The sequence below is a fragment of the Molossus molossus genome, unplaced genomic scaffold (assembly GCF_014108415.1).
Source record: "Molossus molossus isolate mMolMol1 unplaced genomic scaffold, mMolMol1.p scaffold_m16_p_20, whole genome shotgun sequence".
NCBI lineage: Eukaryota > Metazoa > Chordata > Mammalia > Chiroptera > Molossidae > Molossus > Molossus molossus.
The window spans coordinates 15519033-15535963 of NW_023425356.1; the positions used below are offsets into that span (position 1 = coordinate 15519033).

Sequence of the window (16931 nt, forward strand, 5' to 3'; positions counted from 1 at the left end):
AGCGGTGCCCGCTGCCTCGGCTCAGTGTGCCACCGAATCTGGGACAAAGCAGCAGCATCTTGGCCTGGGGGCAGGTCTCTGGCCTGACGAGCCTCTGACTGCCCAAGGGAGTCTGAGCCCTGGGCTGTCCCATGACTCAGTGTTCCCAGTGAAAGTACAGTCTCAATTTGATGTAGAAACAATTCAGGAAATGAAAGCCCCTTTTACTTGATTGTGGGTTGATCTTCTGGTGGAATCTTCTCTGATCCTCTTTCATGAGGCCCATCCAAGACAGACACCCGAAAAGAGAACCGGGAAGCCTGCTTCCCCTCCCTCCTCCAGCCCCAGGGCTCCATCATGAGGGTGACCTGTCCTAGGCCCTGGAGCCAGCTGGACCCCAGGGGTCCCCTGGCTCCTGCCTGTGTTATTGTGACTTGCCAGCCAGGTGCCACCACACTCAGCACAGAGCTGCATTCCCCTGGGCTAAGACGTGTCTGAGAGGCTCGAGAGCAGCGGTCAGCCAACTTCTCTAAGAGCCAGACGGCAAATACTTAGGCTGGTCTCTGTCACCTACTCTTTGTTTCTTACAACCCTTTCAAAGCGTAAAAACCATGCTTGGCTCACAGGCCTTAGGAAAACAGGCTGCATGGGTGGGCCAGTCCAGCCCACTGAGGGTTTATAAGACGCAGTCTTGCTGGCACACAGCCGGGCTAGTTCAGCTACAGTAGCCCTGAGGCTGTGGGAGCCTGAGATGTTCACCATCTGGCCCTTTACCGAAAATACTCGCCATGCCCTGCTCCAAAGTACTCGTGGAAATGACTCACAGGTATTGTCACTTTAAAAGGGTCTCACACACATTCCTTTTTCATTCTTGAAACAACTTTTGAGATTAGTATTTGTCCTATCTGCAGATGAGGAAACTGAGGGCCAGAAAGTTAAGGCTCGCCCAAGGCCACACAGCTAGTAAGTGGCAGATCAGAAACCGAGCCCAGACCTCTGACCTCTAAGTGGGAATGTTTGGCCTGACAAAGCGGCTCCCAAAGGGCGATCGCTGAAGCCTGGAGATTCTGCTTGTCCAGCCCACCAGGGCAGGAGGCTGCAGGTCCCCTGGTGGCAGTGTCTGAGAGACACTGGGCATGCAAAGCTGACCTGTACAGAAACGTAAGATTCTTGTGAAATCCTGCTGTGCACAGAATATCTCCAGGGACTTTCTGCCCGGCGGCAAGGAGAGCTGTTCCTTAAAATCCAGGTTTGGTTTCTATAAACATTTAACAGGTCATCGTGTCACTATGAAGAGCACCTGAGCTGCGGCAATCCTCCCATGAAAGCCGGACCAGCCTTTCACCCCAATGGGTTCTAGACCTGTCTTTCCTGAGGTACTGGCGACAGCAGTGCCATGATTTGTATTAGAGCGACGCCCAGTGGACATTGGTGGTATCGCTGTCCCTAAGAAGCACTCCAGAACCACCCTCAGGTCCCAGGCCTCACTTCCTGGGCTGGGAGTGGGCAAGGCTGGTGTTGTGTTTGAGTAACAGTCCCAGTACATGAAGCTGAGTGAGTGTAGGCTAGTGTATGCATGTTCTAAAAATGCTGCCATTTCACAGAACGTGTTAGGGGTGCTCCCTTTGGGCCTGCCTCTATGGCCTTTTGTGTGCTTTTAGGGTCTTATCCGTGGGGCAACTCTGACCCCTGAGAACAGTTGGCCTTTGTCGAAGCTCTGTTTTAGCCTCCTTCAGTCCAGCGTTGCTCCAGGACCTGCTCTGTGTGTTCCATAGTTAGCTTTGGTTGTTTGTGGTTTTTTTATTTGAATTGAATCCCAAAATTACAAATTAGGATTCCCAGCATTTCTGAAAAAGTCAGAAACACTTGTTCTGAGTTCTCACCAGCAGCAACTAAAGCTGAGGAGCTGCTGCCCTCTTTGGACCAGCAGGAATTTTCTAGTTTGCCATAGTCCCCACCACTCCTATTGTCTATTACCTGCCCTGCTGTCCATTATATTGCCTTCCTGGTCCTTATAGAAGCTTTATAGTTACATCACACTTACTGAATAATTGCCATAATAAAAGTTGCTGTCGTAGGAGTAGACCCTATGCTAAGCATGATACATACATTCTCTCTCTGAACCCAGTGAAATAGGTATCATTACTGCCAGCTCACAGATGGGGTTCAGCACTCCTAATCCGCCTGTGGTCAAACAGCAAGCACCCATGCCACGCAGTTAGCTGCTGTGGTCAGGCAGGCAGGCAGATCTGGATTTAACTCCACGAGATACTGGAAAGCTAGGTTACATTGACATATCTTTATGAGCCACTAGTTTGAAATGAATTCCAGTTGTGGACACACACATTTTACTCTGTTAGGAAATGGCCTCCTCCCATTGGTTAGAGGGTGTGACCGGCTCAGTCAAGTCCCCAAACAATCATAAGGTTTTCCTCTTTTTCTACCCACAATGTATTCAAGAATGGCTGACCCCGATTAGGAAAGAGGCTAAGTGTCCTTGGTGTTAAAGACACCGAAATAGTCTCTTTTTCTTCCTCAGGACACCTGTCTTGACCCCCTTCTGATGTCATGTACCCAGTGTCCTGAGCTCCCCCAAAGGCCCAGGGATCATGCTGTGCAGTCTAGGCCTGAACTCTGAGACATCCCCTCACCTTCCAGACTTTTCCATCCCCTTTGTCTATCAAAACATCCTCTTGCCCAGCGGATGTGGCTCAGTGGATTGTATCGTTCCATGGACTGAGAGGTCTCGTTTCGATTCCCAGTCAGGGCACATGCCCGGGTTGTGGGCTCGATCCCCAGTGGGGGCTTGCAGGAGGCAGATGCGGCTGCAGTGTTTCTCACATCGATGTTTCTATATCTCTCTCCCTTCTTCTCTAACAAATCAATAAAAAACATATATTTTTTTTATCCTCACCCGAGGACATTTTTCCATTTTTTGTTCAGACAGAGTGGGGGTGGGGGGAGAGAGAGAGAGAAACATCGACGTGAAAGGGACACATCGAGTGGCTGCCACCCGCACGACCAACCGGGGCCGGGGACAAACTGCAACCGAGGTACATGCCCTTAGCGGGAACCGAACCCGGGTCTCTCCGGACCACAGGCCTACGCTCTAACCACTGAGCAAAACCGGCCAGGGCAATAAAAACATATTTTAAAAAAATACTTAAAAAAAAACAAAAACATCCTCTCCTATGTCCCAGATTTTCAAGCTGTTGCTAAATGACTGACAACTTAATCTAATAACACTGTGGATACAAGGTGCCGATGGACTCATTCATTCTTTAAACAACTACTCACTGAGGGTCCATCCCTCCTTTCAAATCATTCCACAGCTTCCCACTGCTCTTAGGAGGCTGAAGACAGTCGCTTAGCAAGGCCCTGCTGCCTCTGTCTGCAGGCACTCCACCCCACTCCTCTCCCCCAGCATCCCACTGTCTCCTTTAAGTTCCTCCGGCCCCTGGCCACTGCACTTCTGGGTCTCACACTGACCCTGTCCTCTGCCTGGGAGTCTCTTGCACCCTCTCGGCCAGTGGCTGCCCCCTTATCCTTCAGATCTGCTCAGTCACAGCTTCACCAACGAGCGTGGCCAGCCTCCCTGACTAGATCCAATCCCACGGTAGACTCGAACTGGCGCCGGAAACCTCTCCAATGGCCACTCCTCAGGGGCAGAATTCTCTGCATTTATTTATTTGATTAACATATCTGTGCTCATAGGAGGATGAGTTCAATGATGTCATCAAAGAGGGACTTTGCCTGTTTCTAATCACTTCTGTGTCCCTAGTGCTGAGATACCCAAGGTATATTTGTTGACAGAAGTGGCCAAAGGGGGGCAGAAAGGGAGAAACCCCGAATACCCCTCTACAGCTGAAACAGAGCTAGTTAGTGACTCGGCAGGGACATGTCTTTCCCACTGCGTCCCTCTCCCCTCTGGGGCCGGAGACTCGCACCCCGAACGTGCTGTGGCTCCGGAGGCATGCCCAGTCTGGCTCTGCATGGCGGTGGCGCAGTGGAATTGAGCTGCAGGGTCACTGCCGCATGCAGGGTGGACCTCTGGGTCACATCTGGGTGGCTTCTGGGCACTGTGGCTGCACTTTGCAGTAGCGTAAGACCTGGCATAACCAACCTGCTAGGAGAAGAAAGCAACCATCTGTTGTGCCCTTACCATGTGCAAAACACTTTAGAAGACTGTTTGGTTGAGTCTGACATGAGACCTGCCCAGGACATAGTATTCTCTCCATTTACAGGTGAGGAAACAGGTGCCAAGACTGAGCTTCCCAGAGCCACGAAGCTGTCAGGGAAAGAACTGGTTTGGAACTTGGTGTCTCTGATTCCTGAGCAAATTCTTACTCCATGGTGCAGCCCAGCCTTGAATAGACCAGAGATTTAATGGAAGTACAGAATCGGGGCAATCAACGCAAGAGCAACAAGGAGAGTTCGCGGGAGCTGGAAGGAACGCTCCCAATGGAAGGGTCGGGAGCAGGAGGCCCAGGGCCCAAGGAAGGAAGGCTGGCTGGGGGTAGGAGGTGCAGAATCCAGAAGCCACCAGCCTGATGGTGGAGCTCTGACTTGGGGGAGAGGGGAAGGGACCAGGCCTGGGCAGAGACCCTCGATCATGAGCATGGACCTCAAGGCACTGTCCTGTTTCTCCAGGCTCTCCAGTCTTTCTAGCAAAGGGATATGTTAATTTCCAATTTCTAGAGAAACATTCATTCTTAGCAATCACACTGCGGAGCTGCAGAAGATGTCAGCCCGCGGACCTGTGGTCAGTGCAGAGGGAGACGCAGAGGTGCGCCCCTGTCCTTGATGCTGTGTCTCCGACGCGTGCTCCCGAGGAAGGGTGAGGGGAGGACAGCACCTCGCAGGGAGGCAGGGGCTCAGGAGGGGCGTGGGGCTGGCACTCGTGAGCTCAGGCCACTCACTGGGTGACGGGGCACTCGACGTTCTGGAATTCCATTTCCTCCCCTCCAGAGGCGGGATGGGATGGCCTAAAAGATCCCTTGAACTCTCTGGTTTCAGGCTCCAACCTAGGTCTAGGGCGTAGGCAGAGTGAGATGAGAAAAAGAACAGTGGTGATCAAGGGTCATCCAAAAGGCTCTGGCCGGGTAACTCGGTTGGAGCATTGTCCTGACATGCCAAGGTTGCAGGTTTAATCCCCAGTCAGGGCACATACAAGAAGCAACCAATGAATGTATAAATAAGTGGAACAATGCAAGAATTGATGTTTCTTTCCCCCCTCTCCTCTCTCTCTCTCAATTTTTTAAAAAATCATCCAAGACATGATTTAACAGGAGAGTAACTGAACAATACAAGACTGTTTGACAGTTATGTCATCGGCATGTATTTTGCACCTTGAGATTTCTTTCACATTGTCAGTGAGAAAGGAGTTGTAGATTTGAACAGATTGTGGGTGTTGTATTATAGGAGGACATAGCTTTGGGTGTCAGGACCTTGGGGAGGCAGCTGGCCCTCTCTGAGCCCACTGGCCTCCTGTGTAGAGGAAGGCACACAGCACAGCACCTGGTAGAAGTCCTGTGCCCTGGGGCAAGAAACAGCCGAAGTGGAGAATGGCCTTCAGCTGGGAGCTCAGATTTATCCAATGTTTCTCCAGCACCAGTGCGCTGTGCCCTACACTTTCATCCCTCATACAACAGCCCGGGAATAGTACTCTGGTCTTCTGCAGAAGAAGAAACTGAAGGTCAGGGTTGGCTTCAGCTCCTACATGGAAGAACAGACATGGACCTTCATCTGCTGAACAGTCTTCACGGCTTCCCAGACACCTCAGGGCAGACGCTGGAGCGGAGTTCTTGGGGAGGACGGAGCCGGGGCTTGCTCTGGGAAGCCTGGCTGCTGTACAGACCTGTATTTAACACCCCATATTCCCAGATGGGAGGCCTGAGAGCAAAGGCCCTCTTGCCCTTGATTCTGGCTGGAATGCACTGCCACCCCATCGCCCGGGGACGGGGCCTCCCAGCTGCCTCTTTGGGGAGTCCAGGCTTTTCTGTCTTGTCCACTCCAGCTCCTGGCAAACGTTACCGTCTGCGCAGTGCTTCTTTGTCTTACAGTGATGTCACTGACCCTCTGTGCCGTGGCCAGGGAGTGTTGTTACCTGTATTTTGCAGTTGGAGCAGGCTTAGGGAGCTTCCTTGATTTCCACGACCTTCCACTGGAGTCACACGGGGCCGCGTGGGCAGCTCTTCGAAACTTCCTTCCTCAGCACTGCAGGTCTTACTGTGTGGCCCCTCCAGGCCTCAGTCTTTTGTCCTAAGGGGTCTTGTCACCCAGAGGCTGAGGTGAGGGCCTAGTGTCTGAGCACTGTGACCTCAGCAGTAACAGGCCTGCTTGCTCTCTCCAGGGGCTGAGCCAGAAATAGTTCCCTAAATGTGTACTTCCTCCCACTTGCTGTGATATCTTGGCACCACTGGTGACATGATCGCTGGCCAACGTGTGATGAGTCATTCCTCCCCTGGGTGGTGACATCCGGCATGTTCTGTGGTGCCTCACCAGCCTCCTAGCCCCAGCTCAGGGCCCCCAACAGTCTTACTGAGCGGATACCTCCCACCAAAGTCCTCTCCGACAACACCAGTTCCTCAGAAATCCTCCAACCCAGGCTTTAGCTTTTTTGCCTTCTCCCCACTTGTTTTGTGGGCCTTTCCCAGGCCCAGCTAGGAACCCAGTCTAGGCCTGGGCTCCTTGATGCCAGCTTTGTCCACACCATTTGCTCCTGGGTGGCTCTCAGGCCCAGTCATCTACCAGCTAATGGCTTGGGTCAGGCACACCTGGGCCTAAACCCTGGTTCTACCACTTACAAGCAAAGCAATCTTAAGCATGTTACTACACTTCAATGAGCCTGTTTTTCCATCTGTATAATGGGAGTAATAGTACCACCTACCTCCTAGTGAAGGCTGAGGGGCAGCAGGCAACGCACTTAGCACTGTGACTGGTACGTCGTAAATGGTCAGTGAATGACTGTGTGTGTGTGTGTACGTGCGCACACACACGTGAATGTGCGTATCTATCCTGAGCACCTCACTGTTCTTTATTGTATTTTTCTCCATTTATCAACTTGAGCACCACAGGGCTATATAATTTCCATCTTCTTAAGAATCCTGGTTTCTTATTTCATCCTTCCTTTTGTTTTTTTGCCTTTCTAACCTCTTCTTTGACACCTTCTATGCTTCTGTGTATTTCCACGGTCATCTGCGGCTCTCACGTACAATGGTTATGATGGCCGCGTACCCATATGGCATCTTCCAGGCTCACCCAACAGGGCAGGGAATGGAAGCTCATGGACTAGCTGCAAAATTAACCAAAGCAATACATTACTTAATAAAAAAAAAAGAATGAAAATTTACAAAGGACACAAAATAGGCAATTCACAGAAGAGCAAGCCTAGATGACCAAAACAATGAAGATTTCAGAGTCTAGTAATCAGGGAAATGTAAAGTAAGTAGCAATGAGATACTTCTTTGCTTCTATCAGAAGGACTAAAATGTCAAGACTGGGGGCAATGCAGGAAACAGTTAATCATTGCTCTTGGACAGCACAGCCTTTTGGAAAGCAATCTGGCAACATCTGCTAAATTAAAATTAAAAATACATGTACCTTTTGACCCAGTAGTTCCACTCCTAAGAGTCCACCCCATAAATATAAAACTACCCAAAAAATACCAGAATGCACAAGGATGTATAATGAATTCTTGCTTATGGTGGAAAAACAAAACCTAGAAACAAAGCAAATGCCCTTCCAAAGGGGAGTGGTTGAACATATTGACAGGCCAGGGAATTAAAAAACCATTAAAAATAAATTGGAGCCTGGCTGGTGTGGCTCAGTGGTTGAGTGTGGCCCATGCACCAAGAGTTGTCCAGTTTGATTCCCAGTCAGGGCACATGCCCAGGTGTGGGCCCTATCCCCAGTGGGGCGGCGGCGGGGGGTGGGGAGGCATACTGAAGGCGGCCAATTAAAAAAATTTTTTAAATAGTTAATTGAATGCCTGGCCAGTGTGACTTGGTGGACTGAGTGCCATCCCATGGACTGAGAAGTCCCGGTTTGATTCCCAGTCAGGGTACAGGCCCAGGTTGCAGGCTCAATCCCAGTAAGGGACATGTGGGGGGCAGCTGATGGATGTTTTCCTCTTGTTGAGGTTTCTCTCTGTCTCATCCTCTCTCTAAAATTTAAAAAAAAAAAAATTTTAAAAAAGAATACCATTTTGGGGAGTTTGGCCCCACCCTGCCTTTTGTACACCCTTCAAGACTCGTCTACAATTCCTAATCTCAGTTTCTGTAGAGCGCTGTGAACGTCTGTATGCAAGGTTTTGTGTGATCATATGATTGTTGTTTTATTTATTTTTCTTTATTGATTTTAGAGAGAGAGAAAGGGAGGAGGGAGAGATAGAAACATCAATGAAAGAGAACATCGATTGGCTGTCTCCTGCACGCCCCCCACTGGGGATTGGGCCCACAACCTGGGCGTGTGCCCTGACCGGGAATTGAACTGGCGACCTCTTGGTGCATGGGTCAATGCTCAACCACCGAGCCACACCGGCCGGGTGGACATGTTTTTTTTTTTATTCTCACCAGAGGATATTTTTGCATTTATTTTCAGATAGAGTAGGAGGGAGAGGGAGGGAGAGGGAGCAAGAGAGAGAAACATCAATGTGAGAGAGACACATCGACTGGTTGCCACCTGCACGACCCCAACCGAGACGGGGGATGAACTGCAACTGAGGTACATGCCCTTAGTGGGAACCGCACCCAGGACTCTCTGGTCCGCGGGCCGGCGCTCTAACCACTGAGCAACTGGCCAGGGCCAGGCATATGTTTTTACATCTCCTGAATGTGTAGCGAGGAGCGGCAGTGCTGGTTGCGCGGTTCTGATCCCCGCTTCTGGCACAGACTCCTGCCGGGCTTCGTGTCCCCGCAGCCAGTGCTCAGGGCTGTGCTCGTCCTGTGGCACTAAGAGCTCCGTCTCACATCCCCGTGGATCCTGGCAGCTACGAAGTACAGACACAGGCTGCCGCCAGGCAGGCCAGGCGAGCCTGAGAGCTGCCATCGGATAGGACACCAGAATGCGGGGATCACTGGGCCATCTTGATAAGCAGTGGGGGTGAAAACCTGAGTGGGCCCCAGAAAGACGGGGAGGAGAGGAATCAGACAGGAAGAACAGATCACTCTTCCAAGAAATTTGTCCATAAGAGATGGTTGAGAAATGAGACAAGAGCTGGACGGGGAAGTGGAATCGAGCGTATTTGGGATTTCTGAAGATCTGAGAAATGACAGTGTATGTAGGACATAGTACAAGGTAAAAGCTGATGGGGGGAGAGAGGTGGACGACAGGGGTGATATCCTCAAGGCGGTGAGGGGCGGTGGGATCGTACCATAGATGGAATGTTTTGTCCCCTAAAATGCCTATGTTCAAACTCTAGCCCCCTAATGTGACTGCATCTGGAAATAGAGCCTGGAAGAGGTGAGAAAGGTGAAATGCAGTCAGAAGGATGGGGACCTAATCTAAGAGAAGAGATGTCCTTATAAGGAGAGGAAGAGACGCTAGAGCCCTCTCCCCGCCAGGAGGAGGGCCCTCACTGGGAACCAAGTCACTGGAACCTTGGTCTTAGACTTCCCAGCCTCCAGAACTGTGCAAAAAAAAGAAAAAAAATGTGTTGTTTTTTAAGCCACCCAGTCTGTGGTTGTTATGGCAGCCCCAGCTGACTAAGGCGAGTGCAAAGGCTGGTTTTAGAAGAAGCAAGAATTCATCCACAGTAACGGGGTGGGGTGAGGGCAGAGCATGTGGGGCCAATGCAGCTGGGTATCAGCTGGGGAGGCCCAGAGGTCACTCTGAATGTTTTGTTTTGTTTTTTCAGCAACATGGGAAGCAAGGTGAGCAGTTGAGAGTGAGGACAGGGTTGCAGGTCTAAGAGAGGTAAGGAAACAGTGAATGGACCAGGGAGATGTCACACGCACATCTGAGAAACGCCATGAATCCACGTGAGATCTGAGGTCCGCAAAATGACACTCGGTCTGCTGGTGCTTTTTCCTGCAGGGATGTTCATCAGTTTGGGAGGGAACTTAGAGAGGTCACTATAACCATGGTTGGGATTTGGCCGAATGAGAATGTCAAGTAGAGGGGAAAGGAGCGAAGCGAAAGGGTAACAGCAGTGATGAATGATGGGGGCCCAAAGCCGGCAAGGGGGATGCCAGTGAACGGTGGTGGGGTCACTGGCTTGCAGGTCCTGGTGGGGCTGCAGGCTGTGGGAGATGGGCCGTGCAGGAAGTGATACGGAAGGCAGAACACAGAGCAGGTACTTGTGACTGGGGCTGCTGAGGAAGGGACACCATGCCAGAATATGCATTTGTAGCATCTGAAACACTCAGACTGAAAGGAACAGTGTTCAGAGAGTGATTTTAACCAAGTGCTAAAATGGGATAAGGAATCAGAGAAATAACTAGAAAAGGGATGTCGGGCACTGGAGACCCACTGGCATGAGCATCGAAGTTAGAATGCTCTGACGGCAGAGAGAAAGTGAGGGTGTCTTCCCTCCCTCAAGGCCCGGGCCCCAGGGGCACGGGGGACAGCCTCCCGAGAGGGCAGCATCCTCGGGATCAGGGAGAACAGAAAGGCCTTGGGGACACTCATAGCAGAGGGTACTAGGGATTCTGCTTTTTTTAATCCTCAGCCGAGGACATTTTTCCATTTTTTGTTCAGATAGAGTGGGAGGGAAGGGGAGAGAGAGAGAGAGAGAAACATCTATGTGAAAGGGACACATCGAGTGGCTGCCACCCGCACGACCAACCAGGGCTGAGGACAAACTGCAACCGAGGTACATGCCCTTAGCGGGAACTGAACCCGGGTCTCTCTGGACTGCAGGCAGACGCTCTAACCACTGAGCAAAACCAGCCAGGGCATCACAGGGCCCCTTTCTACACACCTGCCTTGAAATGGAAAAACATCATTTCCTCTTTCAGGCTGAACACCCTCAGGTGACAAGAATTTCAGAGGGAGTGTGGGCTCAGGAGCTCACAAGTCCTCCGCCTGCGGGCTCTGGGGCCTTGGTGATGATGGCTGCCTGGGGTGACAGCAGGTCTATCCACTTCCTTCTTCTGCATTTGCCTAGGACATATGGTTTTTAAAAGAGTTCTCTGCTGTTTGCCTGTCACTGTGACAACTAGCACAACACAAGTGGGTAAGAGATCATGGTCCACCTGGGTCCTATACCTGCATTTGGATGGTGGGATGTGGTCTTTGTAAGAGAAACAGATGACCCCTGTGACCTTGCCTCCTGCCGACAGCCACGGAGCCCACGAGCGAAAAGGCTTTGCCCATCCCCTCCTTTGCTCCACTGCTGATCCTGCAATAGACTGTTTCTGTTCTAAAACAAAAAAGAAGTGCAGATTTCAGTAAGAAGCCTTAACCTCCTGAGGTATGACCACTTTATTTTTTTAACTTAACAAAAAAAAAAGAGAGCCAAACCACCTAGTTGTTTATGTACATATTTAAATTTATTTACAAAAGCCTGTTTTCTAGTGTATACTGTATGAAGGACAACAAGATGACTAGGTAGTCATACAGCATTAAGGATAGAGTAAAAAGTAATGCTTATTTGGAACACCTTCTGATGAGCCACTTCAGGTGTTGTAGTTTTCTCGAAGGTGATGTAACACTGGAATGGTAAATCCAATGACTTTTTTATTTTAAGTTAGTGACTATGGATCTGATTTCATCACGTCGGGCTGTAAGAAAAAATGTATCATATAAGTAACTGGTAAAATGCAGTCAATCTGTTTTGCAGACCAAGAGTCATAACTACCCTCCTATTTCAATGTGAGTTGCCCTTTGGTAATAAATCCATCAACAGCAAGGGCACTAGGGAGCAGAGATGGACGGAGACTGGTCTTGAGGCCACAGGTAGCTGAGTCCCACCAGAAGTGCTACCTTCAGTGCGCAGCGCTAATCAACAATCCCGTCTCCTCGATCCGACTCAGTCCTGGAGTGTAACTGAAATCTCCAACTAACAGAGCTGAGACGCCAAGACCCATGTGTAATCTGTCACTCCTTGCAACACTTATTTCCTTCTTTGCCTCATGACTCTCCTGGCCCTGATTTTCTTACCACCTCAACTTCTCTCGGTCACCTCCGCAGTGATGACACAATGCTCCTGTTATCTCAGAGGAAGTCAGCTACAACACAGAGCTGCCACCTTGTCTGAAAAAGCCCATTCAGACAGGGTTCAGTTCTTTGCTTTTTTGTCTCCTCCACGGGCTGGATTTCCATAGACCAGACCAGATCAGATGGGATCAGATCAGACCAGAGTTCCCAAAATAGCCACACTCCATAACCAGCCATCACAAAAAACTGCTGCTGCGGAAAGTAAACTGGAGCTTTCCCTATCAGCACCTCGCGGGCAGGAAACTGGGTGCTGTGCATTTTTGAGGGATAAAATAAGAAGCCCTTCTCAAACGAAATCTGGCCAGCACGGGACTGCTCCTGAGCAGACCTTGATGGGCTCTGTGCCCCCCCCCCCCCACACACACACAGCGTGTTTCATCCGCCCAAAGAATCGGGCTGGCATCTCTAGCTCACCTGCAGGCTGAGCTGCCCCCTGAAAAGCTCTCCTCCCAGAGAAATGGGGAATTTTGCTGTCTTTTTAATTTTGTTGATTTTGTGATGTTTTCCAGATATTTACCATCAGTGAAGAACACCAGCACTCCTAGAAATTGCCTAAATTGAACTACCCGGGTGAGATGCGTACTATCATGTCCATTTTTCCTCAGATACCTGACATTTACTTGGCTGTACTAAGCTATTTCTAATTGGGTTGAGATCTTCCTGACACTCCTCAAGGAGATGTCACAGTTTTTCACTTGCTTCTGGTTATACTTGTCCCCTCCCCAACTCTTCCCCCAATTCCTATCCCTCCATCATACACATAACTCTTTCATAACTGGGCTTAAGGATCTCCCCATGAAGCCACAGTGGGCTCTTCAAATTTAGAAAGTAGTATCAAGTAGGTAGGAAACACACCAAGTGCAAAGTCTGAATAGTAAACAAAACTATACCGAGGAGAGTTAGGCCCCTCTCCCACTCAGCCCCCAGCTACCCAGGTTTTTCCCCAGGACGTCACCCTAAGATGTCAGTTTTACCTCCCTGGACTCAAAACCCCAAAGCAGTGTTTCCATGCAAAGCTTTCCTGGCTCCGTGTGCCTGTGTCAGTCCATCTTAGTGCCCCTCATACCAAACATGGACTCTCGGCCACTTCTCCACGTGGTGCTGAGCAGGCCGTTCTCCTTACCAAGTGCCCAGTTCCGTTCCCGCCATGCCTGTGCCTCTCTCTGCTGCTGCCCCAGCTGGAATCCGCTCTCCACTCCGCGGAGCTTTGGAGATCTAGCTCACACGTCCTCCCTTCAAAGTCTTCACGGTCACTCTGGCGCCTTCGCCCCCCTTGCTGGTGGCCCAGCCTGACCATCCAATCAGCATTCCAGCCCATTACATGTGCTTCTTGCCTAAGTTCTCCCTGGTGTGACCATAGCTCCTCGAGGGTAGGAGCCCTAATGTGCTTTCTCAGAATCCCACCAATGTCTAGCCTCTTGAGTACACTGACCACAAGCCATCAGCTAACAGTGTCTGCCATCGAGTAATCTCCATAAATGTTTGTGGAATAAAGAAAGAAGCCGGTGACAGAGTAAGTTCTGGAATACTCCATCACTTTTCTCAGTGGCCCTGGAATGACCTTCACTCCGTTGTTCATGATGGCCATGCTTCCGCTGCAGCCCCCTGGATCTCAGCAGAGGCACACCTTGGATCCCACCCTCACCCAGCCCTCCTCTGAAATGCCCTGCCTCTGGCCATAACCCCTTCGTCTCCACCTCTCCCCACCTCACTGTCAGCACCTGCTCCTCACCGCAGTGCACAGTGGTTGCGAGACTCCTCTCCAGCCCCTCTCCAGATGGCCTCCTGGCCCATCAGCCCCTCACAACCTCACTACCCCACCCAGCCCATGCCCCATGGCTAGCTGAGCTATCCCTTGGAATCCTTGTCCCCAGCCTCTGCCACAGCTGACCTCCCGGGTACCTTGGTCACTGTTCCACCCCACAGCTGGAGAGAAAGGAAACCTCATAGTCCACCCACTGGTCCCACCTCACTCAGACCCTCACTGCTGCACAGCAAGCCTTTCTTCATCCCCACTCCAACCACCTACACAAAGGCTCTCTTGAAAATCAGCAACTCACTCAACAAAGTCAAAGGTGTTGACCACCCATCTTCCTCCTCTGCCTCTCTGCAGCCTCCTCACCCAGGATCTCTAACAGGGTGCCCCTAGCCCTCCTGCAATGCTCCCCACCACTCCAGGAACTCTAATTTATCTTCCCTGGTGAACTCACGTACTCAGGTGCTCAGGGCATCAGTTACAGTCCCGATAAAGATGCTAACCAATCTGCAACTCCAGCCCGAGCTCCTAAAGCCTCTTCTCCAATTATGTGCTAAACATCACCGCTCAAGTAATGTGCCTGCACCCCAACTCAACCTGTCGAAGCAGAGTCACCGTTTTCCTCCCCGAGAAGAGCCCTGTCTGACTCCTCTGCTCTGCCTGGGAGTGCCACCATCTCCTGTGCACCCAGGGTCAGAATTCCTGTTGCTTTGGCTTCTTTCTTAAAGAATACTAATAATTGTAATAGCTAACATTTATTGAACAATATTATGAGCCAGTCACTAGTCTAAGCATTTTGTTTACATTAACTTGTTTCTACATGTTATTTCTATGCTATCATTAGGTATGCTGTCATTATTTCTGTACCTCTGTTATACCCATTTTCCACAGAACACAACTGAGGCACAGAGTGTAAGTGACAAGCCCCAGGCCTGAGAGAGAGACAGCCAGCATTTAAACCCAGGGACCAGAGTACCAGAGCTGTACTCTCAGCCCAACTTTTATTAACACGATCTCCACACTTCCTTGCACACCTAGCCCACCATATCCATGCACGCCATGGATCCCCAATTCAGGTCCTCTCTGCTTGGCTGGATTATTCCATTTACAAACTCACTAGTGTCCCCATCTCCAGCCCTCTGTCTATTAGCTCCCTCTATCCTTTGCTAGCAGAGTGATCTTCCTAAAGTGAAGCTCTGCTCAAAAATCCTCAGCGGTTCCCCTGAAGAAAAGACCCAACTTCTTGGCAACTCTCAATGTCTTGGTCTGGCCCAACCTGCCGGTCCAGTCCCATCTTCGTGTAGCCCCTTAGCATTTGCCGCCCCAAAAAGAATGACTTGCCACCTCCTATCCTGCCCTCTATGGCCCTGGGCCCTGTCTCTTCCCTTCATCCCCCAAAGCCCAGCTCACGGGACCCTGCCTTCTACCCCAGTGGGATCTGTCATGAGGGACTTTCTGGAGCCTCTTTATGGCGATTTACTAATGACACTGCCACTGCTAATGATGTCTGTGTCCTATCTTTTGTTCATGACCCAGGCCCAGCCCTGACCCTGGCTCCTGAAGCGAACCCACTCCTCAGTGCAGCAGCCCTGGGATGGGCGGAGGAGGGACATTGTGCTGGTGAACAATGTCAGCCTTGGAGTCTGAAGACCTAGATTTGCATCTCGGCTCTCTAGCTTACTGCAATGGGACCGACTCCTCTGAGTCTCACAGTCAGTGTCTCCAGCAAGTGGCACGAACATCCTGTGCAAGGCTCGTTGAGAGGGTTTGATGAGAAAAGATTTGGATAGTGGTGAGCACAGTGCCTAGCACATGGTTGATGCTTAATGAACCATGGTTAGTATATCTGCGGATACTCCTGATTACTGTCCAAGGCTCCGGCACATACATAGAATCTGGCTCCCCAAGTGACAGGCATTTGACACTGAGGTTGTTCTGTCTAATACACAATACAGTGTTTACTCACAGTGTGCGGGGTACTTACTTGGTACTTTCTCTTTTTCCGGCATATTTCAGAAAACCTACAAATAAATAAATTTTCACCTCAATTAAAGAACTGAAAATAGAAGCTGAAATCTGAAGTTACTAACTGACTGTTAGAACTCTGAATCTGGAAAACTCCAAAACCAGAGCCCTGTCAAGTTGGTATTCCTCACTCTCCTAACTACTTAAATGAAATTGGCTACAGAGTTGGTCCAAAGAGTTGTTCAAAAATTAGTCATCAGATAACATGAAAACAAAAATTGTTGACAAAATGGCTATTTCTATAGCAGCCTGGGCACAAGGCTAAAGATGAAGACAAACCAGAATGGTCTGGACTAATGCTGCCCATTGCCACTCATACAAGGTGAGCCACACATGTATTCAAAAAATGTGCCTGGCCAGTGTGGTTCAGTGGATTGAGCATCGTCCCATGGACTGAGAGGTCCCAGTTCAGTTCCCAGTCTGGGCACATGCCCGGTTGGGGGTGTGCAGGAGGCAGCCAACCGATATTTCTCTCTCACATCGATGTTTCTGTCTCTCTCCCTTCCTCTTTGTCTAAAAAATAAAAAATATTTTAGTAGTCACATTACAGAGTAAAAAGAAATCATTAAAATTAATTTTTCTAATATATTTTCTTTGTTAGCCCAATACAAAAATATTTTCTTTACAACATGTAATCAACGTAAACATTATTAATGAGACATTTCACATTCCCTTTTTAAACAGTCTTATGAATCTAGTGTGTTCCTTATACTTATGCACATCTCAACGTGAACTCCCACATTCCAAGGGCTCGACTGCCACACATGGCTGCTGGCTGCTGTATCAGACAGTGCTGGCTTGGACATCTAGGTAACACTCCCACACATGTACGGTAGGTTTCCTTCCCACAAAGCACCAGCCTTAGCCTCAAGCCATACTTCCGGTCCAGCAGCCGAGCCCGTAGGCTTGACAGAGCGTGCAAAGGTGTTTGTCTACTATAACTCGGCACTGGAGCTGTTTACATTCGACTTTCTCCCTTTCCGAAAGCTCATGCCAAAGGCCTCACCATTTC

At 50.0% G+C, this 16931-nt stretch overlaps 1 protein-coding gene across 3 annotated transcripts in view; it reads right to left on the reverse strand.

Moving 5' to 3' along the window:
• Window positions 1–11227: 11227 nt before the first annotated feature.
• CD58 (CD58 molecule) overlaps window positions 11228–16931 on the reverse strand; it is a 52316-nt gene continuing 46612 nt past the window's right edge. The window contains exons 5-7 of one of the 3 annotated variants that reach the window (XR_004960987.1): window positions 15879–15915; window positions 11582–11702; window positions 11228–11341 (exon numbers count right to left, since the gene is read on the reverse strand). Coding sequence is in view for 1 of the 3 variants with exons in the window: in XM_036273691.1 (XP_036129584.1) it covers window positions 11693–11702; window positions 15879–15915 (47 nt within the window). In the remaining 2 variants the exon portion in view is untranslated. Of the gene's footprint in view, window positions 11342–11461; window positions 11703–15878; window positions 15916–16931 lie in introns of those variants that run through there. The other 2 variants (XR_004960988.1, XM_036273691.1) reach the window with 2 other exon arrangements.